The sequence below is a fragment of the Triplophysa rosa genome, linkage group LG5, assembly GCF_024868665.1.
Source record: "Triplophysa rosa linkage group LG5, Trosa_1v2, whole genome shotgun sequence".
NCBI classification, from domain to species: Eukaryota; Metazoa; Chordata; class Actinopteri; order Cypriniformes; family Nemacheilidae; genus Triplophysa; species Triplophysa rosa.
In genome coordinates, this window is record NC_079894.1 from 23373018 (window position 1) to 23398348 (window position 25331).

General features: G+C 37.5%; 4 protein-coding genes across 13 annotated transcripts in view; 2 read left to right on the plus strand and 2 right to left on the minus strand.

The window, feature by feature from the left end:
• The window catches only part of gigyf2 (GRB10 interacting GYF protein 2), a 35736-nt gene extending 31959 nt beyond the window's left edge, over positions 1-3777 (minus strand). For 5 of the 7 annotated variants that reach the window (XM_057333263.1, XM_057333264.1, XM_057333267.1 and 2 more), the window contains exon 1: positions 3695-3776. The gene's annotated coding sequence lies outside the window, so the exon portion shown is untranslated. Of the gene's footprint in view, positions 1-3694 lie in introns of all 7 variants that reach the window. The other 2 variants (XM_057333269.1, XM_057333266.1) reach the window with 1 other exon arrangement.
• Positions 3778-4921: 1144 nt separating this feature from the next.
• LOC130553955 (G-protein coupled receptor 55) lies at positions 4922-10105 on the plus strand. Of its 4 annotated transcripts, none has more exons than XM_057333274.1 (3): positions 4922-4954; positions 5711-5771; positions 6786-10105. In XM_057333274.1, the coding sequence occupies exon 3, from the start codon at positions 6793-6795 to the stop codon at positions 7708-7710; it is 918 nt and encodes a 305-aa protein (XP_057189257.1). In that variant the 5' UTR covers positions 4922-4954; positions 5711-5771; positions 6786-6792; the 3' UTR covers positions 7711-10105. The 4 variants fall into 4 exon arrangements, with proteins under 4 accessions (XP_057189257.1, XP_057189255.1, XP_057189256.1 ...); XM_057333272.1 differs by having other exon boundaries at positions 4928-4954; positions 5690-5771; XM_057333273.1 differs by lacking the exon at positions 4922-4954 and adding an exon at positions 4961-5561 and having other exon boundaries at positions 5690-5771.
• A 5875-nt stretch (positions 10106-15980) lies between these two features.
• On the plus strand, positions 15981-17703 carry lpar5a (lysophosphatidic acid receptor 5a). The gene has a single exon (XM_057333270.1). The coding sequence runs from the start codon at positions 16060-16062 to the stop codon at positions 17035-17037; it is 978 nt and encodes a 325-aa protein (XP_057189253.1). The 5' UTR covers positions 15981-16059; the 3' UTR covers positions 17038-17703.
• A 285-nt stretch (positions 17704-17988) lies between these two features.
• Positions 17989-24377, minus strand: itm2cb (integral membrane protein 2Cb). The gene is made up of 6 exons (XM_057333276.1): positions 24162-24377; positions 21735-21872; positions 21389-21577; positions 20613-20723; positions 20323-20473; positions 17989-19218 (listed from the first exon to the last, which is right to left on the minus strand). Exons 1-6 carry the CDS (start codon positions 24252-24254, stop codon positions 19121-19123), a joined length of 780 nt encoding a protein of 259 aa, XP_057189259.1. The 5' UTR covers positions 24255-24377; the 3' UTR covers positions 17989-19120.
• Between the last annotated feature and the right edge of the window lie 954 nt (positions 24378-25331).

Genomic DNA, 25331 nt, shown 5'->3' on the forward strand with positions numbered 1-25331 from the left:
ATACTGTATTTTACAGCTGAATGCCCAATAAAGCTGTTCACGTTTATATAATTGCACACATATAACTGCAGCATTGCCTGAGGAAATCACCAAATACCGACATACACATACATCTAGACATAAATGCATCTATGCTGATATTTTGGCCTTATTTTTCCGGTTCGTATTAAAACTATGGAAGGATAAACCAGACTGTGGCTTCACAGACAAGGTTTAAGACTAGTCCCAGACTAAAATGAATGTTTGAGCTTTCTAAACTGAAAACTGGGTGTCCGATTTCCAAATTACGCTTGTTTAGACAAAGTCGGGCAGAGTGCCAAAACAACCTTGTAGCCAATCAGCAGTAAGGTGCACAGTGTACAGGACGGACATTAGCCGAGCCAAGCGCTGACGAAAGTGTAAGATGGGGGTAGGGGTGTGTTTGTTTTGGTGATTTGAACATCAACAACGGCTAAGAGAAATCGGACACCCCGCCTTTAATATGTAGCACTGTAGAGCTATGTAGTTTTTCCAATGAAGGAGTTTATTATGTGAAAACTACATCTACTAAAATATGTTTAGACAAGTAATAAACACATGATCCTCTTAAGCTGTTATATCGGTGCTGGTTCACGTCAGGACTTCTGAAATTTAGGAACTATACCAAAGCATAGTATAGAGAATGTGAAGCTGAAATCACACCCTATGTTGAATGTTGCAGTGGCGCCGCCATCTTGGGAGGTAATACTCCACTGCTATTATTGTTTTGATATGTACTGTTACTTGTTTTTAGGGCTGCACCTAACGATTATTTTGATAATTGATTATTTGGACGATTATTTTTCCAGATTAATCGATTAATAGATCTTTTGCTTATAATAACTAAATCAGAGGTGGGAAAAGTATACACAACTGAACTCATTTGCCTTCTCCCAAAATGTTGTGGATGTCTCCCTAATTAACACACCAAGGCTGAGTTGATTCAGGGGTGTCATATTAGAAGCAGCCAATAATCTCTCCTAAAAGTGGTAGGGAGGGGTTTTTGGCCAAAGAAATATTTTTTGTGTGGCATGAAAGTGAGATATTTGTCATTCAAATGTAGTTAAGTACAGTAAAAAGTATCCAGAAAAAATAATACGTAAGTATAGTACAGATACTCAAAAAGTGTACTACCTCTGATATAAAGATCAGTGTATTTAGCCTATTATGTACTTCGCAAAGTGCAAATGCCACGAATTGGGTTTTACAAATATAATATCTTTAATTTTGTCATTTAAACTTTAAAACTGCACGGCTTTAAGAGATGCATGCAAAACACATCTGACTTAAAAACTGCACACCAAGCGCTGCACAGAAAGACGGATGTACCGAGAGACACGTCTGACTAATGTTCTATTACATATTGAATACGCTTTTATCCAAAGCAAAATTTGGCACATGCCTGATGAAGATCATGACACCGAAACGTTGTAATATCAAATAAATAATTATTTCTTCATCGTTTTGCAAGCACTGATAGTCTGAGTTTTTTTTTCTTTCTCTGTTCATGTTTGGACCTGTTGGTCTTTTCTCCTACGCACCCATCTATTAACTACAGGTGTGCGATGATGATGATTGTTAATTGATTATCCAAAGCAAAATTAAAAGTGTGAAGAAAAAGTGATTCATTATAGGGAGGAAATAATAAGACAATGTCTATTTTCACTATTGAAAACACTAACAAATTTGGAATTGGCCTAGGCAACAGTCAGGTTTTTTTGTATGTATCCCTGAAAATAAAGGCTTTTTTAAATACCCAAATATCTATGCGATTGCCTGTATATAGAATGTTTTTTCATTCATTGCAAAAAATCAACTTTTTGATCTGAATTCATTTTTGAGTATTGTTTTTTTGAGTACCAGGTGTGTTCTTGGAACACATGCAATCATATATAAATACTTAAAGACAAAGCATTGGGCCACCCTTTGTTCCAAATGCCTTCCTGGTCTGATCATAACGTGTGTATGCCACATGCATTACAATATGTAAAACATAAATTACCCACCCAGTTTTGATCAATCTTGACATTTACAGAAATACATTTTTCCAGGATATTTTAGAGGAGACCCCCCTCCATTCTGCACCTAGTGTCCCCCCTTACTGTGACCAGAGCTATTTTAAGAACTCTCCCAATTTGGAAGGGCATTCTCAGATATCTGTACAACACAAGGCTTCCCTTGTACAGTATAGCCTAAATCATCTCTAATCTCTCATCTCCCTAAATCTGAATGGATCAAACTGAATTAAAGAGTACAAAATGCAGTGTAAATAACATGCCATGGGCATCTTTGCAGAGCCTCAAATTATTGTAAAAAAAGTGTCCAAATCACATTTCCTTTACTTACTTTGTAAATGTAAGAATTATTTGATTATGTACCCCAACACATCCATAATGGAATTATGAGAGCGCATATGCAGAACAAGCAGGAGTGATTTACCGCATCTGGGATTTAAACCACGTGTACGGCTCGTGGATTAAACGACGCTTTTATCAACAAAACGCTTGTAAAATGCCAACCAAGCGTATTCTGTTTACAAGAATTCGATTATGGTTATATATAGTGGCCGCTTATTCAAGTATTTTGATCGGTAAGTTAGGTAACTACTGACTAAAGCGTCAGCCGGTTACGTCAGCCGCTGTTCATTTACATCAAGTCCCCAAACAAACGCGCAGTTCATGTGTTTGTTTTACACCAGTCACGGAAAAACGAAGCCAAACACAAGTTCCCAAAGCTAGTTTGGATTTCAAACACATAGCAAACGGTCTTTATTGAGAAGAGCTTATTTCATCTTTACGAAAAAAAATATGTTGCAAAGCACGTAAGAGTTTACAAAATCACCACAAGTCAATTGTCAGGATTCAGAGCGCAGCATTTGGGGGGGAAATCGTTCAGAGCAAGATAGAAACGTCCGAAACGACAGTTTCTGAAAACCTGTCATCCTCTAAACGTGATTTGACCGGTGACCAACTTCGAGTTAATAAAAGAGTGAAGTAAAAAAAACTCAGAGGTTAACGTCAGTTCAAGGAAGCAAATAAATAATCACATCACATCCCTGCCGACTCATGCCTCAAACACTATGCAAATTGAAAGCACTGCAGTACACAAACCATATCCCAACTTGTTACTCCACTTAAAATGTAAGTTAACGTGAATGCATACATTAGTGAATTAACTGCTCCAAATATTCAGCAATACGCTCGAGATGTAACGATATTATGAACAGGTGAAAGATGATACACATGGTAGTCTGTGGCTAATGTTGAACATTCCACTTTCTGACTTCCAACACCTGACAACTTTATTTTAATAAACCACATGCATCGCCGAGGACTGACAAATGTCTGAATAAATGTCAAGAGGAGCGGTTAAGCACAGCGTGTGTTCGGTCGAAGGAAAGGGTGTTTGTGAGTTGACACGAGTTTTAATCCGCGCGGCCTGTCCTCACAAACTCAGACCGCACCACACTTTTCTAAAGCTGTATGCGGGCTCTTGATTTAACACTGAACGGCAGGGCGGTCAAATCGAGCCCGGTGCTTCGAGACCTAACAACCATGCGCGCTACAACAGCGTCGGTCTGCTACGTTTGGGCGGGTCGGTGTCACTGCATATTATCGTAGGAATAGTTACGCTTTAGTTTAGAACCAAACCATGTGTACCGGTGCCGCTGTCTTACCTCTACTTTTACTGACAGCGCTGAGTTTGTGTGCGAGTGGCGTCTCTCGTTTCGTATCCACAAGATGGCTGAATATTGGTCACGTGACCAAACGTATGCTGAAAAAAGCCCGGATGAGAGCGAGCGTGCTGACAACAGCAGTTCTCGAGCGCGTGCGCGCACGCTTGTATCTAGAGACTTACAAAACGATTGTTGTGAGACAATCAATTTCTACACAAAGTAAAAGTGTATATATGATTGTCTCCGTAAGATATGTTTAAAGACAATATATCCATGTTTTTATTATAACTCACGACTATTACAATATCTTGAGACTTTTCTTTTTAGGTAGCTAGGCTATTTGATTCATTATTTTCATTATTTGTTTAGAAAATAGTAAATGTCTTCTGCTGAAAGAAAAACTGCAACTGAAACAAGAAGACTAAATAAAGTCTCTTTAGATACCATCATATTTACAGAGAAATTAAGTTTGCATCATTTTTAAGGTTTCATGCTTGTTTTCATATTATACTTGTTTTTTTTCACATTCACCACTATTTAGTTTTCTGTAATACAGAGAAACGGCATGAATCCTAACACAATTTGCCTTGCAATTGTATAGCATCTGTAAATATGTGCGTTCACAAAATGTATGTTCTGTATAACTGCCTCTTCCAATTGTGTATAGGCTATTTTACTCTTTAAACATTATTTTTATATTTGTGTATTTGGATGTGTACATAAAGCTTCAATTACAAGCCTGTTGTGTTACACAACAATATCTTCGAAATTGCAGTTCTGTACAGTTTTTCATTAGTTTTTTAGGCACATTAAAGTAACCTATCAAACTGGGTAATATACTATATAAATAAGAAGGAAACTATTGCTTCTTGTGCAAAGTTGAGACCTATGTGAGAACTGTATACTATGTAATGTAGCCGAACTATTTTTGATTTAATGTAACTGTTTAATTTAAAACATTTTAACTCTACAATATTTATTAAATTATTGCTAATTTTTCACATCAACGGCAATCAATAAATTCACAATCAGGAAGTTGTCTTTTGTATTTGAGATGATGATCTAGCTGTTTGATGTGTGCTTACTCAACAAGAGAACCGAGGTAAGTAGCCTACTTACAGGCTAACAGGAAGATATCAGAAAAATACCAAAGCTATAGTTTCTGTTAGCAAGGATGTGGTCACAGACAAACCTCTAAAAACAGAAGTATACAGTCTGTTAGAGAGTATTTAAGACAACATATCTCCCTGGTAAGCACAGGTAAGCACAGACACTCCATATTTAACAAAACAAGACACATTAATGATTTTGTGTTTGAGAAAAAAACTTACTTTCTTTCCACAATTTACAGTTTCTGAGTTTTAACTAGGCTACAGTACATTCATTTAGGTACATTTTTAAGGGGTTTTCAGTATGTAAAAATATCACAGCTATTCTTAGCAATGCACAGGTGGGACAAAACTAATTCTTACCAATTTCATTCATGAGACTGTTACAACCATATTCTGTACACAAGACATTGTTTCGTGACAGATGTAGCCCACACACTCAATGAAAAGGGGAAGACCACGATTTGCTGACATGTGCTTCAGACAAAGTTAATAAAAACCTGGTTTAGCATTTCAGACATCTCAGCGAGTAATGTGTGAACACAACTCATGTCTCGGTAATTATATTATTTGGCTGTATTTCAAAAATATTGTAGGAAAACTAGTGTGGTGCGATCATGTCATGTTTAACGGATTTTGTTCTTGTGGTTTATTGCTGTGAGAAACAATTGTGAACAGAGGTAACAAACTCTCTGTGGACCTTTTTGCAGCAAAAGAAGGCTACTACAGTCGTACAGTATGTAGGCAGGTTATTACTTGTATGTACACGTGTTTGTCTGCACAATGTCCTAAAATTGAGGATATTTGCCAATTTGTTACACATTCATTATTTCCCCTTCAGGGGTCTTGCAAAGAAATTTAACGGTCATATTTTTTCTTAACAAAGATTAACTTCATCTGTGCGCAGTTTGTGATGAAATACCAGTTTCACTCCAGGAGAAATGAAACTTTGAAATCATCAGAAAAAGGTAAGCATGGGCTAATCTATCTGAATAATAATATGATTTAATCTTAAAAGCAATGAAATGAAAACAAGAACAGGTTGCTTTAGAGCAGCTACACAAACTATATTTTTTCTTAAAAAGATAAAGATTCAACGTGTTTGAAAACCCTTTAAAAATAAATAAATGAAAAATAACTTTAATTTGACAATGAAACAACTCCAAGATACAGACAGTCAATGCTTTTGACATTTATAGAATTTACAGGTTGATTGATCAAACAGAGGAGGTTTAAGTTTTATTATTGATTTTTTCATTTACTCAAGCATAAATGGTAAGAACTTCAAAACCTCAAAATATTTGTAAAGTTCAACAAGTACAAAGGTAAGAGTACATAAATAAACAAAGATCAATGCAAAACATGCATGCAAGTCGCAAATGTTCATGAATTGATTCATCGTGATTATAACATATTCCTTCTGTGGCTCTATTTAAAAAAAAACACATAGACATTCTTTAGGAAACGTGTTTCTCTTATAATAAACACACTTGCCACCTTTAAATATTACAAAGAGAAGCAGGTCACATTTTTCGTGTGTGCAAAATTTTGAGCAAGACCTTTTTATAAAAACACCTCTATGTGTGAAACAGAAGGTGTTAAAGTTCTCAACCTTCTAAACGATATGTGATGCTCTGCACATGCAAAACCTTTTACTAAGTGGTTGCTCTCGTGGTTACTTAGGCTACTGGTTAAAGTTAAAAACGCACCCTCAAATCTCTGATATTCCGAGCCAGGTTTAGAAAAGTAATACCACACCTCTCTTCAACAAACCACATGTATTAAAGTATACTAACGGGCTGTGGCACAAACTTGCAGGATGAGTTACGTGGCACAATTACTTCCAAAATGTATCTGAGCGATAAAAGCATGAAATTGAGCAAAGATGAATGAGTGGCATTTTAAGAGATACAGTATTTAAGTTTCGGTTGCGAAAGTTCACAAATTTCACTAAGCTTTTCTTTGTTCCTCTCTCCTGCCAGTTTCACTATGAGTGCCAACTGCACATTCAGTGACGTGGATAATGTGACGATGGTCCTGGACTTTGTGATTTACGTTCCCGTCTTGGTGTTCGGACTGGCACTAAACATCACGGCTTTGGTTGTGTTCTGTGTTCTGCTCAGAAAATGGACAGAGTCCACCATTTACATGACCAACCTGGCTCTGATGGATCTGCTGCTGCTACTGCCGCTACCTTTCAAGATGCATGCAGCAATGCACACGTGGGCGTCCAACACAAAGTTCTTCTGCTCCTTCTTAGAGAGTCTTTACTTTGTGGGTATGTACGGCAGCATCTATACAATTGCCTGCATAGCTGTGGACCGGTACATCGCCATAAAATACCCATTTCGGGCCAAGCAGTTGCGTTCGAAAAAAGTCGCCCTGATTGTCTGCGGCTTCATCTGGGTGTTTGTTATGGGAGCGACTTCACCCATCTACACCTTCCGTGATGAGAACAATGATGATTTCCGCTGTTTCCACGGTTTCTCTAAGAAGGGTTGGACCACTGGAGTTATTGTTTGCTTGGAGATTTTTGGTTTCTTGTTGCCTGCTACTGTACTGGTGGTATGTTCTACTCAGAGCATCCGCACGCTCAAGGCCACGGAAAGCAAAAACTCTAAAAGACAAGCAGGGGTTAGAATAATTTACAGCAGCCTAGCGGCCTTCCTGATACCCTTTACTCCTTGTCACGCGGCCATATTCCTGCAATACCTTGTCCGTAATGACTTCATTTCGGACTGCAGCCAGCAAAAGAATATTGCCGTTTTTATACAGGTGTCAATGAGTCTTGCCAACGTGACCATCTGCTTGGATGCGCTTTGCTACTATTTTATTGCCAAGGAAGTCCGATCCACCACAGACACGGTTCTCAGCAGAGTGAGATCCATAAGCACCTCGGAAGTTTGACGTGTGAGGTTACCGAAACTTTCACAATGCGTGTTGACGGTAAATGGGACAACTGAAAAACATTATGGACTTACATGACAACTATATAAAGGAAAATAAAGGTTATTTAGTCAGAACTGACCGTCGTTTTGAAGAATTATAGTTTCACATGGCATTTTGGCAACATGTGAGACATGTTTCCATGCGTTGCATGTCAGAAACATGCATATTACTGTCGGACGGAAACCTCATATCTCCAAAATCGCAACTTTTTAGAAAATTTAAAAACATTTATTTGTTTAATATTTTACATTTTACAAACATGAAGGTTGACCAACAGTAGGCTTATGATTTATGAAAAAGAACGTGCCTGACAGTTTCGTTTTTCTCCCTTTATTTTTACATTTCTGCCCATATTATAAAATTACAAAAAAATGTAAAGATACTTTTTAAAAATGTTGCAGCACTGTAGAAAAGGGGTTCAAAGGAATTGGCTTTATACTGAACATCACATGCAGAAACAGGAAAACAAAGCTTGCTGTTTTAATCAAAATGCCTTCAAATGAGATACCAAATCTAAGCATACCCAATCACATATTGATATTTAATTATTTCCTTCTCAATATTCAACAATTAACATAGAATAAAATCCCCAGAATAAAAACAACTAGCTACTGGCTGAGTAACATTTTCTCATAAAACGGATGTAATAACAACAGGTTTCCAGGCTGGTCGTGTGATGTTCGACATATCGACGCCCAGAAGATTGATTCCCGACAGCGCCAGTGTGCAATGATTGACAGGAGGGTTTCTGATTGGCTAAAACAGGCCACCCCATTTATATATTTTTATTTTGGCTTTCACAAAGACAGGTCTAATTTAGCAGGACTCTTATTTCAGTCTGTTTAGTAAAAGAGACTTTTGTTTAAAATAATAATGATAATTTAACAATTCTATCTTATTAAGATTCATCTGAATTATTCGTTCACATCAGAGAATCTATATCGTCTTTGTCACAGTTCACTGTCAACACGAGAAACCTGAGGTGCTCGCGCTCACACGCGATGATGGTCTGACAAACCAAACCCGAAACCTTCACAATGACTCATAAACATTGATGCAACATTGAATTATTTACCACTTCCATTATTTGAATATTAATTACACTTATCAATCTTGATCTTCATTCTGCATTCTAAAAGGGTTTACCAAAAGATTTGAATAACGAGGAAAAATCTATTTTCTGTTTACATGGAAGTGTGAAATGTAAATCGGATTCCCCTGTGTATGCACGTGTGTGGGGGGATGGATTGCCACACGTTATGAGCACTCTGTGGGTACACTGCCATGTGCCACTAGTTTCACTTAGTCATTTGGCGAGTTTCTTTACCCATCTATGATTCAATTTTGTTCTGTTTATGTGATAAAGTATGCCAGACGAAAGCATACTTGCATGTCTATACGGGCACAACATCACATTTTTACTGATACACAAATACGTTATATACCAAGGGGCGTAGGAGAGGTATGGTCACTGCAAATTTAATTTTAATAAAATAAAGGTATTGAGTTACATTACAAAATGTTTTTTCAACCAACAAAATAACATAATGTTTTAAAATCAAACACACACACGCATACACAATCCAAAATAGGTAAACTGTGGTCGACGAACGCTACAATATAAACAGATTAACTCCGACCAATGAAAGTACAGTTTACTTACACGTGACAACCACAAAACACATTCTTGCAAACACATCTGAAACGCTTCTTTTAAAAAGCGAACCCGAATCATCATGATGAAGAAGTGAACAACATTGTAACTATTTTAGTATCAGCTATGTAGCGCTGCTGCAATTCACCTAGTAGTGATGGGTCGTTCATGAACGATTCGTTCTTTTTGAACGAATCTTTAAAATGACTCGGGAGTGACGAGTGTCTCAGCGAGTGATTCCTTCATTTTGTGTTGACCGCGCATGTGCAACATTGTACCAGAAACAGTAATGAAGTTCGTCTCTCGAGTCATCGGGTCCGAGCCCTTTTGTTCTTTTGTCAAATGGTAGCTCCGCAGGCAAACCTGCAGCCTGTACCGGAGTCTTCGAGTCCGAGTCTTTAACGTGATTTACGTGACCACTTCCCGGATTATCAGTCAAATGCATGATGTACGTGTTATATGTTGTATTATAGGAAGAAATACTATAAAATGATCAAAAGATATGTGCAATAAACATCTCTAAAACGTACCGTTCTGTTCTTTTTTCTGTCAGTATATTCATAAATGTTTCTTGTGGATTTCTGCATGTGTTTTTAATTTATCTTAATAACTAACTATTTTGCATAAGAACTGTGCTGGCATTAAGCAACACTAGTAAAGTCAGTGTTTATGTCTAATGCATATATTACACAAGTGATCTCTTATTAAATAATTGCACATTTAAATGATTTCAATAGCCTATTATTATATACTTTGCAAACTGCATGAGACTTTTTAGTAAAAAACAACAACCTGTAAACCTTATTGCATAACTGAGTGACCCAAAATTGTTAATGAATTATGAATTATAAATACATAACTTTACAGAAATGCTGTCAGGAAATAATTAAATAACTGTTTCTCATAACTTGTCCCTAACTACAATATAAGTTATTTCTTATTATATATCTGATCAAAACTAGCATAAATAAACGTTATGGGGTAATTTGGCTATTAACATGCAACATTAATTTAACTCTGCTCAGATGAACGAAATGAACGAAATGACTCGAAAAAAGATTCGTTCATTTTGCTGAACGAGATTCAAACATCCGAATCGCAAAAATGACTCGAACTTCCCATCACTATCACCTACTTACTAAAAGTATGTACTCTTTTTCAGATGGAAAGTACATGCACTTGAATGCGTAGCTAAACAGTATGCAAGTACAGGGGCATCTAATGCGTAACGGAATTGAACGTTGCCCAGACGCATAAAAAAAACGATTTAATTTTTACTATACAATATAATGTTTTATAAATATATACAGGCTGATTTACTGTAGCACTGTCAATTAAGCAATGCGCAAGGACTTTTCCTGGTGCTACTTATTTCAATTCTTATTTTGTGACGTACCAAATCTAATTTTGAATTCTAAACACTTCACTAATTGCTACTAGGGAGCAGCATTAATTTATGTGGCTTAAACGTTTTTATTCCTTCTCTGACCAGCAGAGGTCACTAAAATGCTACTGCGCAGTGCACACCGCAAGCAAACAGAGGAATGAGAGCATGTTTGCTCAAAGATAAAAATAGAGAGGATAGTACTGAAACAATTAGCGAAATACAACTTACCAAAACTTCATTTGTTTGGACATTTTGGATACGTTTATGTATATCAGTGGGTTACATCGCGATTTTAACAATCTGCTTTCTTCCTATTTTTGCCAACAGAGGGCGCGAGAATGACACGTGCTTGAAGGGAACATCAATGTAAAAGCTCATTCAGTGAAGAAATCTAAAAGTATAAATGCATTTAGTTTTGATAACTTTGTACTCGAGATAAAAATGCCAATTGTGTAATGAACGCGAACTGTAGAATCAACAATTAAAGCACTCCTGCAAATGGTTACTTTTGGTAAGTTTTGCAGCCAAAGAATGAGTAAAAAAGCAAGTACTTATTTTTACTTATTTTTTCTGGTTTTTAGTTTGTTCAAAGATAGTGGTGTTTATTTTAAAATGTATAAATTAAAAATATATATATTAATACATACAACATTTACAATAATATAAAATGTAAATATTTGTTCATGTTTGTTTATTTATGTATTTTAATTATACATGCATATAAAGTGTGATACAACTATGAATGCTCAGGTGCAGTTTACAGGAATCCAATAATAATTTGATCTTAATGTGGTGATATAATTTGATATGACCATTTGGGAATACAGAACTTTGACCTCAAGGTGGAGCCATGACATCAGGGGGGTATTCCAGAAAGCAGGGTTAATTTACCGTCAGCTAAACCCTGAACTCTAGGTTGATTAACCCAAACCTTGCTTACTCGGGGTATGTCGGTTCCAAATCACCTATTTTTATACTATAATATTTAAAATATATACTCATCATGGCTCTTTGTTACATAAACTGTAGATTTGTTGAGATGTTTGTAACTGTAATTTTAACGTGTTTACCATGGTATTTTACTAAAATTGTGTTGTGTATATGTATCACATTGGTAATTTTGAAGACAGTATTAAACCTCTTTTCTGTTCCTTCTCTGTTCCTTAAACAATATACGTTTATTTGGTTTTCTGAAAACTGACTTTGCATTGTATCAGCTTTATTTGCAACAGTTGCTGATGTCATATTAATGGAGACTCTTTTAATATGGGATTCCTTTTGTGCCAATAAGAATGAACGCAAACTTTTAAAAAACGAACAAAAATATACAATGAAAAAGAAAAAAAAACACTTTGATAATGAAAACAATAAACTCAGTTGCAAGAATGTGACATGATTTCTTAACAATTTTCTAAGTTTCGTTTTTGCAAATAATAGTTTTGAATTCGCTGCTAGATTTTTCATTTGCGCTTTCCGAGTTTTCGTTTACGCTTCTCAAATTTTCGTTCGCCTTTCTGGCACAAAACTCACGTGTGGGCGGGATTTATAGCCACTTTACTCTCATTGGTTAGTGAGATTTGGATTGACAGCTCCCTGACCAGGAAGTCGAAACTGAAGACAGTGCAGCGGATTAGAGAGCAATCTGCTTGCGGTTTTCTGTATAGTATTGTTTTAGTGTTTGTACTTAAATTACTTTCTTATTTTGTTAGTATATTAGCAGGGTTGCCAACTTTCACGCACTTAAAAGTAGGACACGCTTCCCCAGGCTCTATCACGCCGTAACAACAAGCCAACGTCGAGTAAAGACAGGATAGATAGACTGCCATATTCACATGCAACTTTACGTGGGTTTAGAGGCCGTCAAGACAGCAGTCTATAATTTATAATTACAATGATATCAGGTAAACGAGATGCCTAGTGAGTTTTGAGGAGATATACAATAAAGTGTTATGCTTCCAGTTCATATTTCTAATTTATACATTATAATTGTGGTGAAATTTTATGTATTGTTTCTATCTTTAAATGTTTGTTTATAGTTTAAGAAGTCTCTCTTCTGCTTTTCTTTAACCTGTTTTATGTAGGTGTGTAAATACATAATGAAATCGATGTTTGCAAGAGGAAGACTAAATGAATAAAACATTCTAAAGGCCTCTAATTATGTCACCTTATGAATTTGTTTTGTTGTAGCGTTTAAAAAACATAAATGTCATTTGAATGTATTGGTAGTGTTTTATGAGGTGTACTTTCTGTGAATGTAAAGAAAGGGGTATAATACTGTACATTCACCATGAGTTTAAAAAGAAAGATACAGTACTTGACTTATAAGTGGACTTAATTCTTTAAAAGGAGACTGCAAGAGCGACATCGTCATCCTCCTCAGCTGGACACAAGCCACCCTCAGGTACATTTATGTAACCGAGATAATAAAATCGCTAAAAGTTTTAATCTCTGTACAGTAACTATGCAGCAATGTTTTCATTTAGCACGTTTTTCTCACAACCCAATAATCTGTAACATGTCTTTATTGGATGTTATAATGCAAGTTGTTCGTTCCTTTTTAAGAAAATAATCTTACAGTCCATAAAATAATACCTGACAGAAAGTATAAAGCACACAATGAACGAGCTAAGTAAAGACAGAATTGCTACTGTACAGGAATACAACCTTTAGCGATTTTCTTTATCTGAATTACATTAATTTACCTGAGGATAAGGAGGACGCTTGGATCCACACCGCGCATGATTTACTAACTTCAAATACCAATTACTAATATACTAACTAAATAAGAAAGTAGTTTTAAGTACAAACAATAAAGATAACAGCATGCAGATCGTTCTCTAAGATTCGTTGCACTGTACTGTCTTCAGTATCGACTTCCTTGTCAGGGAGCTGTCAATCAAAAACTCACTAGCCAATCAGCGTAAAGCGGCCATAAGTCCTGCCTACACGTGAGAATTGTGCCAGAAAGGCGAACGAAAAATTGAGAAGCGTAAACGAAAACTCGGAAAGCGCAAATGAAAAATCTAGCAGCGAATTCAAAACTATTATTTGCAAAAACGAAACTTAGAAAATTGTTAAGAAATCATGTCACATTCTTGCAACTGAGTTTATTGTTTTCATTATCAAAGTGTTTTTTTTCTTTCTCATTGTATATTTTTGTTTGTTTTTTAAAAGTTTGCGTTCATTCTTATTGGCAGAAAAGGAATCCCATATTTTAATTCTAGAAACTACATTGGTCATAATTTTGGGGGAAAAAATGTGTAATGCTTTTCAGTACACTACACTGTGTATGATAATTAATTTACAGCAGAGGATGAAGGTCTGCTGTGACATGAAGGAGAGGTTTAAAATGTTAGGCCCAGTCATATATACATAATAATCATGTAGCCTTTATATATCCCTTTCAAATACACCTACATTTTATTTTTTTGTTTGTATCTTTTGACTTTGTTTGCTAAAAGGCCATGGCTTTCAAAATGTTAAAAGAGGTGGAAACGGCCTACCCTGAAAGGCTAATTGTAATTTGGAGAAAGGCCTTTCAAAACTAAACTGTAGGAGGAGGCTGAGGATCAAAAAGACATTTTTAAGGAATACAGTCAGTATGAAAAACCTTAAGTCTAAGTTTCTTATGTATTTTTTATGTAAATGGTTAAGATTATAAAACTGCCAGCCTGGGAATCGAACTCGCAACCTTTGAAGTTTTAAATCTGGCTCTCTAACCATTAGACCACAACTATCTTTGACCCAATGCATCAAATATTGCATAATAAGTAATGCTAGGCAATCCTCGGGAGTTAAAATACTTCACTATTAACATCCTTTAACTGTTGGAAAGAGTTACTGCATATCCAGTGATATTTGGAGATGTTTTAATGAACCTAATTCAAAGTATATACAATATTTAATATAAATAGCCTACATAAAGTTTAACAATAACAGTTTACATTATTTTATTTAAAGATTATTTCATTTTAAAAGGTTAAATAATAAAAGTTAATAAAAAAATTAGTTGTGAATGCTAAATTGCGATGGGTGAGATTGTAAATGTAATTGTAATATTGCTGTAAAATTATAATATATTATACGTAATATGTGCTTCCACGCCCACTTGACGCTCATCAAAAATGCACACATGTGCAGACAACCCCTAAAGCTTAGTAACATTTCCTTAAAATGAACTAACCCTGGAACATAACCTGCTCCGGAGCAGGTTATCTTCAGAGAGTAAGTTGCTATGGTTACTTACATAGCCTGAAAGTTATCTCCGTTGTTGGAACGGAAAGTTGGGGTTATCCGCTAACTAACCCTTAAACTTACCCAGGTATGTCACATAACCAGCTTTCTGAAATACACCCCAGAACTTGGACGTGAGGTAGTTAAAATGACAAAATCTGCAATGTGACCTACTTCTACATCTAATTAATTTAGAAGAATTCAATTATTTATGTATGTCAATCTTGTTTTTTTTCCTGTTGATTAATAATAACACGTGAAACACAGACTTGCATATTAACACCCAAATTGTACATATTCACTTTACATAAATAATTATAAGTTATAAATGAGCGTAACCAAATGTGTTGTGCAACTTATTGTGCATGTCATCCTGTTTGTCTTCATCGTACCCCCTCTCCTCCTCCACACGAATATACACACACCGCTGTAACAACCACCGTGACCGACTTTTGCATCTTAGCTTTCCGAACTGAATTGACCTTTACATAAAAAAACCCATCTGCAACATGTTGGTTAAACCAATTATATAGCCAAGAATGTGAGATTGCAACTCATGTGCGTGCTATAGGATGGCTCTTGATAAATGACATAAACACTGCAGGTCTGTATAAAGTTCTTTTTTGTGTTTTAAACACATTCATGATGGCTGTGCAGTTTCCCCAAGCGTGCAACAGATCGTGCAGGACTTCTTATTGCTTTGTGTGCGATTATGTTGACCAGATTATCTGTAGACCTATCACTGGTGGAAACACACTCAGTCGTGTTACAAAATGCAAACAATTCTGTGGTCTGGTAAGACCTCATTTTGACCGTTGAAGCTGACCTCATACGTCAAAGCATGCTCACCTCTCTGCCAAAGTTGGCTTGTTTTATTTTTTGCATGTAAACGCAATTCACATACTAAGACCTCCCACTGTTTCCTGTTACCAACAAGTGGAACCTGAGAAAAAAGTTGCCACCCATGAGAAAAAAGCACAGAAGCATTGCACATTTCTGCTCTGCACTACATCTCCTTTTGTCTCTTTGAAAAATGCTACAGAACAATTCAAACTGCAGCACGTCTCACTTCAGGTACCCGTTTTTTACTTCCACCTACAGTTTGATACTGCTGTTTGGCCTTCCTCTAAACTTGGTGTCTCTTTGGATACTGGTGCGTCGCAATGGCTTGAAGAAATCTGTTCCGGTGATCTACATGGCCAACCTGGCGCTATCAGATCTCCTTTTCATTCTTTCCCTGCCCTTTCGGATTATCTACTTTGCCAAAGGCAACTGGACGCTGGGAAACACGCTGTGCATGATTCCAGGGACGCTCTTTGCGGTCAACCTGTACTCCAGCTCTCTGTTCATCACCCTCATCAGTGTGGACCGGATGCTGGCCGTGGTGTACCCGCTGAGATCTCGACCTCTCCGGACAGCGCCCGTGGCCTGGGGGCTGTGTGCCACCGTGTGGGTGCTCATTGCTGGATTATCAGTACCAACTGCAATGAATCATCAGGAAAATAAGGATGAGGAGTGTAACGTGACGCGTTGTTTTGAGAAATACACAACAGATGAGTGGTGGAATGGTTTCTACATCCTCTGCTGTGTCACTTTTTTTGGCATTTTGGTGCCGTTTGGCATCATTTTGGGCTGCACGGTCGCTGTGGTACGGCAGCTCCGCGGTTGTAGCATGACAACCTCCTCGAGTAACTCTGACATGAGCAAAATCAAGATAGTGAAGCTCTTTCTCTCCAACCTGCTCATCTATACGATCTGCTTCATTCCCTTTCACATAGCTTTCATCCTCTTTGCCCTTAACAAACTTAAGTTACTTCACGGAGGTGCTTTTCATGACATTTACTTCAATATACACACTGTTACAATGTGTATGGCCAGCTCAAACAGCTGTCTGGATCCGCTGATCTACTATTTTAGCACAAAGCAGCTTCAAAGCAGAGGTAGGTGTGATTCGTCAACCAAAACCGGAGGCATCGGCCTGATCCTGAGCACAAGTCTGACCCCACAGTGAAAGACAGAAGAGCACATGCACCAAATGACCGACAGACACGAGCACTTCGTGGGAAATGAAATATGTAAAAAGCAAGTTAAAAAAGCTCAGTTTTGCAAATATGCAAAAAGAAGATCTGTTGAATCCCAAGTGAATTTAAGTTCAAACTCTCTTCAAATCTGATGATCTCTGATGTCGAGTTTGAATGGAGAAAAGGGAAGAAAACAGCACGTGTTAAACTGAAGTGGTTCTCTTCCAGATATCAATGCGTGTTTGTGTTTATTGTCCTCCATCTCACCACACCACACGTGAATCTGTTTTTCTGAGAAACAAGAATGTACTCTGCAAATCTCTTATTGTTCGTTGTAAGAAATGTCATCAAAAAAGCCGCTTGCTTCAGCATTAAAATGAATAGACGGCAATGCAACTTTGTTCTGTAAACTTGTATAAATGAACTCTTTGCAAACATGACAAAATGTTCTCATTTGGAAGTAGCTTTGGATAAAAGCATCTGCTAAATGAAAAAACGCAAATGTAAATAAGGCTTATTGAAGGTAAATATGTCCTACTTGAACCCTTTCATCTCAGGTCATCATAAACATGGTCCCATTTTTTTAGACTGAAAATATTTTTTCTTAAATTTGTATCGGACATTATTTCAGTAAAAAATAAACTTACGTAAGGTTATTTCTTTAAGGAAAAGGATTTCTCTGTTCTACGTGACTTTTATTGAGGTACAAAAAGAAAGGGTAAAGCCATTTGAAAAACACGTTGCTTGAAGAAACAGTTTACTTCGCTGGAAATCGCACAGCGAGGCTTTCAAAAGGAAATGAAAGGTTTAGTTTTGAGTCAACGGTAATGTACTGTTGTTTCTCATGATGACAACACCTGTGTTGTGGGAAAGAGGGTTTGTGTGTGCCACGAGTCACATTTATAGTACAATGACACAATAATATTAACACTACAAGTTGATTCGAGTTTTAACAGTTTATTGATGGATTTTACAAGGAAATATGACTTACAAAGCTTGAGCAGCAGATTATAGTGCATTAAATCAAATATTTCACCCCAAACATCTCAAAACCAGTTCTTGCTACACCGGTACGTGGAAGAGGAACAAAATACACATGACTGGAACAATTAGACAAAAAGCCATATGAAATAAATCAACCTCGGATGAGATCTGACATCCATTTCTGCTTAAGGGCGGGGAAAACATGAAGGAATAAAAACAGCAATATAGATGATTACAAATCAGGTCTAAGAATGCTTCTTACACTATAAAGCATTTTAATTCTCTTAAAATGTGGGCTTGACTAATCCAAGTAATCAAACAGTCCGTTCTAAAGAGTACAGACACACGGCCTTCAGAAAACCAAACATTCTCTTAGTTTTCACTTTTTTCTACAAACTTTATTCACATGTATAAAGAGTGACACACAAGAAATGAAACCTGATGTACTGCTCAGACATTACTACAAACAGAGGTTAAGTCTGGAAATCCAAGATAAGAAAACGTATATTGCTTATATCACGTCCAGAAAACACATATATGACTTATGAAACAACAAGTTTACAGTCATACATTTCTGAAATTTGAGGTATACATCTTTTGGCATCGAAGACAATTTTCTAAATCCGGATTTCTTACCTAACACAGGTGGACAAATCGTGATAGCCATCAGTGTACACAAACTTGAGGCTTTACAGACATCAAAACAAAACATGCATGTCAGACTAAAGGAATCGAACATAACTTCACGGTTATTTTTGAGGACACACCCCCAATGCTCAGTGAAGAAAAAGAAATACGCGTAAATAACCTGAGAGAAAAATAAAACAACCACCGACACGTGTGTCCGAATATGCAAATGAAAACCAAAACCTCAAAAATTCATTAGGACAGAGATGTAAGACGACAAAAAAATTGTCTGAAAAACATTAAAACAGTAATTACATCTTATCCCTGGAAAAACTAACTGACAAAATTACACGAAGTCGCATCTTTAACATTATGTACAGGTTTATCATGCTGATAAAGTGCTGTAAAGCTGGACAGGTGGGAAGGGTCGGGTCTCATTTGGGTTTTGTTTAGTTGGGGGGATTAAAGCAGGAGTCGGTCGCAAATGACGGTTTCCACGACAAATGTGTTTTCGAAGTGCCGAATGGTGTGGCAGTTTCTTGCTTCTCTTTTATCAATACCTGAGGAAAAACAGAAAAAGATTCAGGTTGAAAAAGATGTCTCGAGCACAGATTTAATGTTGATTTAACCGCTATGTGAATGTAACTGTGTTAGGTTTGCTGTCTAGTTCTGGAAGCTGATCTATCATGTCTCATCATTCAAGAGGAGGACCTATGAAGCCAGTCTATCGGGAACGAACAGGGAGACGCAACTCCAAATGTTGCGAGTCACCACATCGCTTCTATTTCCTGTAGCTTCCCAGACACCATCTGCACTTCGATGAGCATGAGGAAGTCTTTACGAAGCCAAACTACAGTTCCCACACTGCAACACTACCCACACCTCAGCCTCTGCATCACACGAGAGGTGCCCCTGCGATCCAACAGACGACTCCCACAATGCATCACTGCCTGACATGCATCACATCCCCCTCACTGGAGACGTTCCGTGTACGATCTTGAGTCACGATTACTCACCCACTCATTTATTAGAACAGAGATAAGTGTAAGTATGCCACGCAAGCACATACAAGACTTCTAGTATCCTACCACATACCCATCAAGACTTTTATGCAATATTTCCTAATTGATTTGCATAGTCAAAAAAAAAAAGAGGAAGAGGATGTTTTGCATTGACACGGTCTAGCAGAAACAGTTAACACCCCAGATTTTTGCAAGATAACTGGGCAGATAGAAGCCAAAGAACAGGAACTAAATGAGGCATTAACAGCAGCAGCCAACCGTCTCTGTGTGTGTGGACTTGGTTTTTATATGTTAGTGGGGACCTAAACCTGAATGCACACCAACTCATGGGGACCCGTGTCACTGTGGGGACAAAACTTGAGGTCCCCAAGGGCACAAAAGCTTATAAATTGTACAGAACGATAATTTTTGAAAATCTAAAATTGCGATCTTTAGGTTTAGGGATTGGGTTAGGGGATAAAATATACAGTTTGTACAGTATACAACTCATTATGCCTATGGACTGTCCCCACGGAGATAATAAAACATACATGTGTGTGTGTGTGTGTGTGCGCAGGTGTCTCTAATTAACAGGATGAAGGTCAAGACAAAAATAAATGAGAAAGCAGCTCGGAAATAAAAGAGCGAGTGAGAGCAACTCACGTCTCTGGCCGGTCCTGCGTCTCAGTCTGTAGGTTTCTTTGCCATAACAGAGCCTGTGGATAAAGGGTCCCAGTTGACGCATGTTCCTAACACGTCCAGACACTACCATCTCCTCCTGAACCATGTAGGTTTGGGGCAAGTACGTTCCTCGCTACAAAAGACAAACAAACACAGAAACGGTCACATTCGGCTTCATCACCAATAACACAGGTTTTTAAAACTCATGGATTGTGCATCCAACATGTGACTCAACGAGACCTTTTGTTCATGAAAACAGTGAGATCCGTTACCTTGACATTGACGAGCAGCTCCCACAGGTTTCTGGGTGGCATGACGATAGTCGTGTTGAGCTCAATGACGTAGCACTTATCCAACGCGATGTCGTGGTAAGCTGTAAGTCCCTGTGTTAATGAGAAATCACACCTTTGTCAGGAGCCACTCTGGAAACGTTTTGCTCACCGGTGCACTAAGGTGGGCAGATGTTGTGGGCGATCGCTTCCTGAACAAGTTAAAAAACTCAAATTGAGTAATAACAGCGATGTCAAACCTGTATGACTTCCTATCTTCAGCAGAACACAAAATATATTTTGATGAACATTGTGTCACCCCTTGTCACCCCTACTGACTCCTTTGGCCACAAAATCCCAAAGGATGTTTCTCAAAATACCTTGCGTTCCACAGAAGAGCCATGCACAGGTGTAAATAAATGAAGAGAGAATTTGTAACACTCTCGAAAATATTCAGACAACATGGCCCTGTTTATCAAGTCTTTAGAGAATTAAATACATTCTTTAGTTGGCTGATATTCTTAAGAACTGTTTGCCAATAATCTGCCGTTCTCAGAAACATTCGCATGTTCTCTTGTGCCTGGCAATTTTGCGCTGAATATTACACAATGTCTGCAACGAACAAAAGCTTTCCTTAGAAATGTTCACGGTCCATCTGGGGGAGCTGTGATGACTACACTACAACACCATCTTTTGTACAGCCAGGGAACTAGAAGAAACTGTGCCACGACTAAATGCTTGGAACTTTTCTTTGGAGCGGTTCAGGGACAGATTCTCACCCTGTGAAAGTCGTGGATGATGTCTGCTGGGTCACTGCTGGCGAAATCAGGTACAGGCACGCTGATGTGTTCATAGTTATCGTCCAGGTAGATACCGACGTTCTCCTCCACCTCCTGTCGCCCGAGCAACGGGGCGTACACGGGGTCCTCGTACATCACCCGGCAGTGGAACAAACTGTCCTCTGGGATCTGATGAGAGGAAGCGGAGAGCTTTATATGAGGACATTGAAAGAGAAGGTTAAAGGTGTATGGAGTAAAAGACACCGCAAGATGTTACACATACCGGGGTATCAATGACAAGCTTATTTATGAATAATTCACTGATCTAATAAAACAAACGTCTTACCTGAGGGTTGTAGTAGTATCGGTAGAGGCAAACAGACGCCATTATTAAGCCCGACATGAAGATCACCAAGCCGAGGACGATGCACCAAAGGCCTCTCATGGGAGACTTCTTGGAATTTACAGGTAGAACCAACTCATCCTGTTAGAGAAAAACAACAGAATTATTTTTATAGATTCACAGCAATGCACAAGGATGAAAATATAATTTATCTTTCTTTTTCTAAAACAGCTTAGTCTCTTATGGGAATCTTTTGCACTATTTGGCACATGCCTGCAGGGATTTGCTCCCATTCTGACACAATAGCATCACTGAGGTCAGACTCTTATCTCGGGAGATGGGGCATGCTAGTAAAGTAAAAAAGGTCCTTTTTCTACTGTAAATGTTTATCTAAAGAGATTACACGAACTGTTAGCATTAGGTGCATGTTTTTAGTATTAGTAAATGTATGCAGACACACACCCTTAACACTAGGGTTGGGAATCGTTTGACAAAAAATATATATATTTATGAGCACCGTTTTGAGTATACAGTATATACACATAGAATCATGTTTTTTCTGATTTATTACCATAGTTGAACTACATCATGGTTAAACTGTTGTAACTACGATGAAACTACGGTTAATTTGTGGTTTCGGTGCTTTTTAATGCAAATACTATAGATAAACTATGCTTACTATAGTAAAAATATTGTTTATTTTCATAAGGGCTTTCACTGGGACGTCAGCAGATCATGCAACGAGTGTACTTTTCAGAAAATATGCACACAGGAATTGATAAGAGGATTTCGAATTTTAATCTCAAGTATCCGATTCCTATTCCTTTTGTTTCCGATCACATTCCTAGTCTTTCGACTCCGATTCCAAATTTGAATTACTTTTCGATTCCCAACCCTACTTGACACTATAAAAAAGAATAAACATTGCGGTTTAAATGACAGAAAAGCCTGTGGAAGACTCTATATTCACAAATCAATACTTTCAGCACTGGCCTCTGCCAAGAAATTAGTCACAGCAGCGTCTCAAGACGTCAGGTGGCGTGAGCAATCTATCCGCCTCCAGTCTCTCTGCGACGCTGGTGCTGGGGACACCAGCTCGGATCAACCCACGCAGGCTCTGGATCATCGTGAATCGAATGGAGTGCTGACAGAGCTACTATCTCCGCCTGGCAGAGTGATATTTTGGGCACGTACTGTACTTCCACACTCCTTATTTGTACAGGAGTTCCTTTCTACGTATGAAAGGCACACAGTAGCAGCGGGTAGGAGACGGTGTGTGGGTACCAGGCTGAAAATAACAGCACTAGTATCAGAGGAGACGGATCGACGTCATTTTCACTCTAGCACAATCGTTTGCGGGGGATGACGATGAGAACAGCCACGAGGGGACAAAATGATAACCTGACACACTAAAGAAGGGAACATTCTGTGTTACTTACAAAGAGACCCAGGGAAGCTTTTTTGACTATTATATTATGCATTTACATATTTCTCAGACAACTGTATATTGAGATTAGATGACAGTTGTTAAGTACAACCAAAAACATGAGATGCTTCTTAACAACCTGTATTAACTTGACCAAACTAAAGCATTCTCAGAAATGAAAAAAAAACCCTGCATAATCTGCCTTTAGTCTATTTTTGGGGCAGTTGTCAGGCATTAATTTTATAAAAACAAAAATCCTTTTCAGCCCGTCTGGAGGGATCAGGTGCATGTGGAGCTGGTAAAACAAAAGGCTGCAGGCATCTGAACCACTTCAGCTCAAGTCAAATGGTAATAACGGTTTTCCAGTTGAACTAATGTTCAGACGGTAGGAGTATGTGAAGAAAACACATACACACACAAATATATATGATCCAAGATGATCTGTTCGGCTCTAATCTGCACTCGATGCTACACAGTGACACTGTGGGATGATGTAATCTTAATACTGGCTCTCATCCATCAACTGTAATCCTGTGCAGAACTGCAATGTCTCCTATTCGGAGTTCAAAGTGTATAGTAATATATACACAAATGATATCATATAATAATATAACAGAATATATAACATTTATTCATTTCATTTGGCAAAAGCTTTGGATATAAAAAATGACAATCACATAATATATTATTCACCATATTATTATTATTATTATTATTAACATCAACAATAATAAATAATTATTGCATTTATATTAAATTACACTTTGCTGGGAACACTGTTCTCATTGTTTCGTCTACTAATTGCAGCACTTGGTTCCATGCGACAACAAACAAAAACCTGTTTATTAAAATGCATTTGTGTGTCCTAAGCAAAAGTACATATAACTAAAAAGAGAAATCACATGCATTTGTTAGTTTTGTGTTTCTGGTCAAAACAAAGGATGGTTTAACAGCAGACAACAAAACAAAGACCCAAACGTGTATTGAAATAAAAAGCAACTCACGTGAGAGTAAGGCATGTGAATTTCCTCTTTCTCTCCATCCTTCTCCTTTTCTGGCTTCTCTGCCGAAACTTGTTGAAAGGATATCTTCACCATTTTGACGTTTCCTTCCTAGTTTTCTGCAGTTAGACCGTCCAGTAGTGACTGTTCCACCACCGAGGACTGATCTCGCTCGAGCTGTGAATGAAACGCTCGGCAGAGGGCGAATTTAAGGAGGATTCCCTCGCTTCCGGTACGCTTCAAAATTAGAGTCCACCAATCGCCGTCCGTTGTCTAAAATTAGTATCCCTCATTATTCCGACAGTAGGAAAAATTGGTTTAGTCTACTAACCTGCTTCAAGCTGGATGATCAACGTTGATATTGTTAAATCATAATTCTTTAGAAAGAATTGGAAATATAATTTGTCCATGTCCTCAATGAAAATCGCAGTGCATAATAAACAAGTAAAGATACATGTGAAATAAAGATAAAAATGAAATAGAAATAATTAGGTCACATACATACAGTAGCCCAAATTACGACGGAAGTTGCATATTCCTACCGAAAAAATAGTTTAAAACAGTTTGTGGAACAGATGCTAAATTATGTTGAAAATAATTACAAAAACGTTTTTAAGTTGAAAGGTTTGAACTGTGTAGTGTATGCAATTCTAATGTGCTCGTTATATTACATAATTACATTGTATATATTGTATTAATGAAATCTTAAATGAGATACCAAAGAGATCACTAGGGCTTACAATGCATTTGACCTTGATCATATTTACAAATATTTTAAAAAGGTGTTTTCTGTAGCTCGACAGGTATGATGCAGCGCCAGAAACGCCAAGGCAGAACCTATTGGGTCTGTGTCTAAGCAAATGCACTGTAGATTTGGATAAAGGAGTCTGTGAAAATGGGATTCAAGTGCTGTTAAACTCAATGCTAATAGTAATTCTGAAAGATTACTTATCGGTGGTTTATAAACGTATTATATAACATTTATAGATTTATATATGTTATAACGTTGATCGAACACTTCTCACTAGCAACCCATCCCCGTCTTTCCCTGGCTGAGTCCGGGACTTTTACTATGTAATTTTCCACAAATGGATATACCTTCCGTTTCTATTTTAGCCGTTTACGGTGATCTACTACGCATTGTGATTTGCATCAGAGCGCCGGAAGTTAATA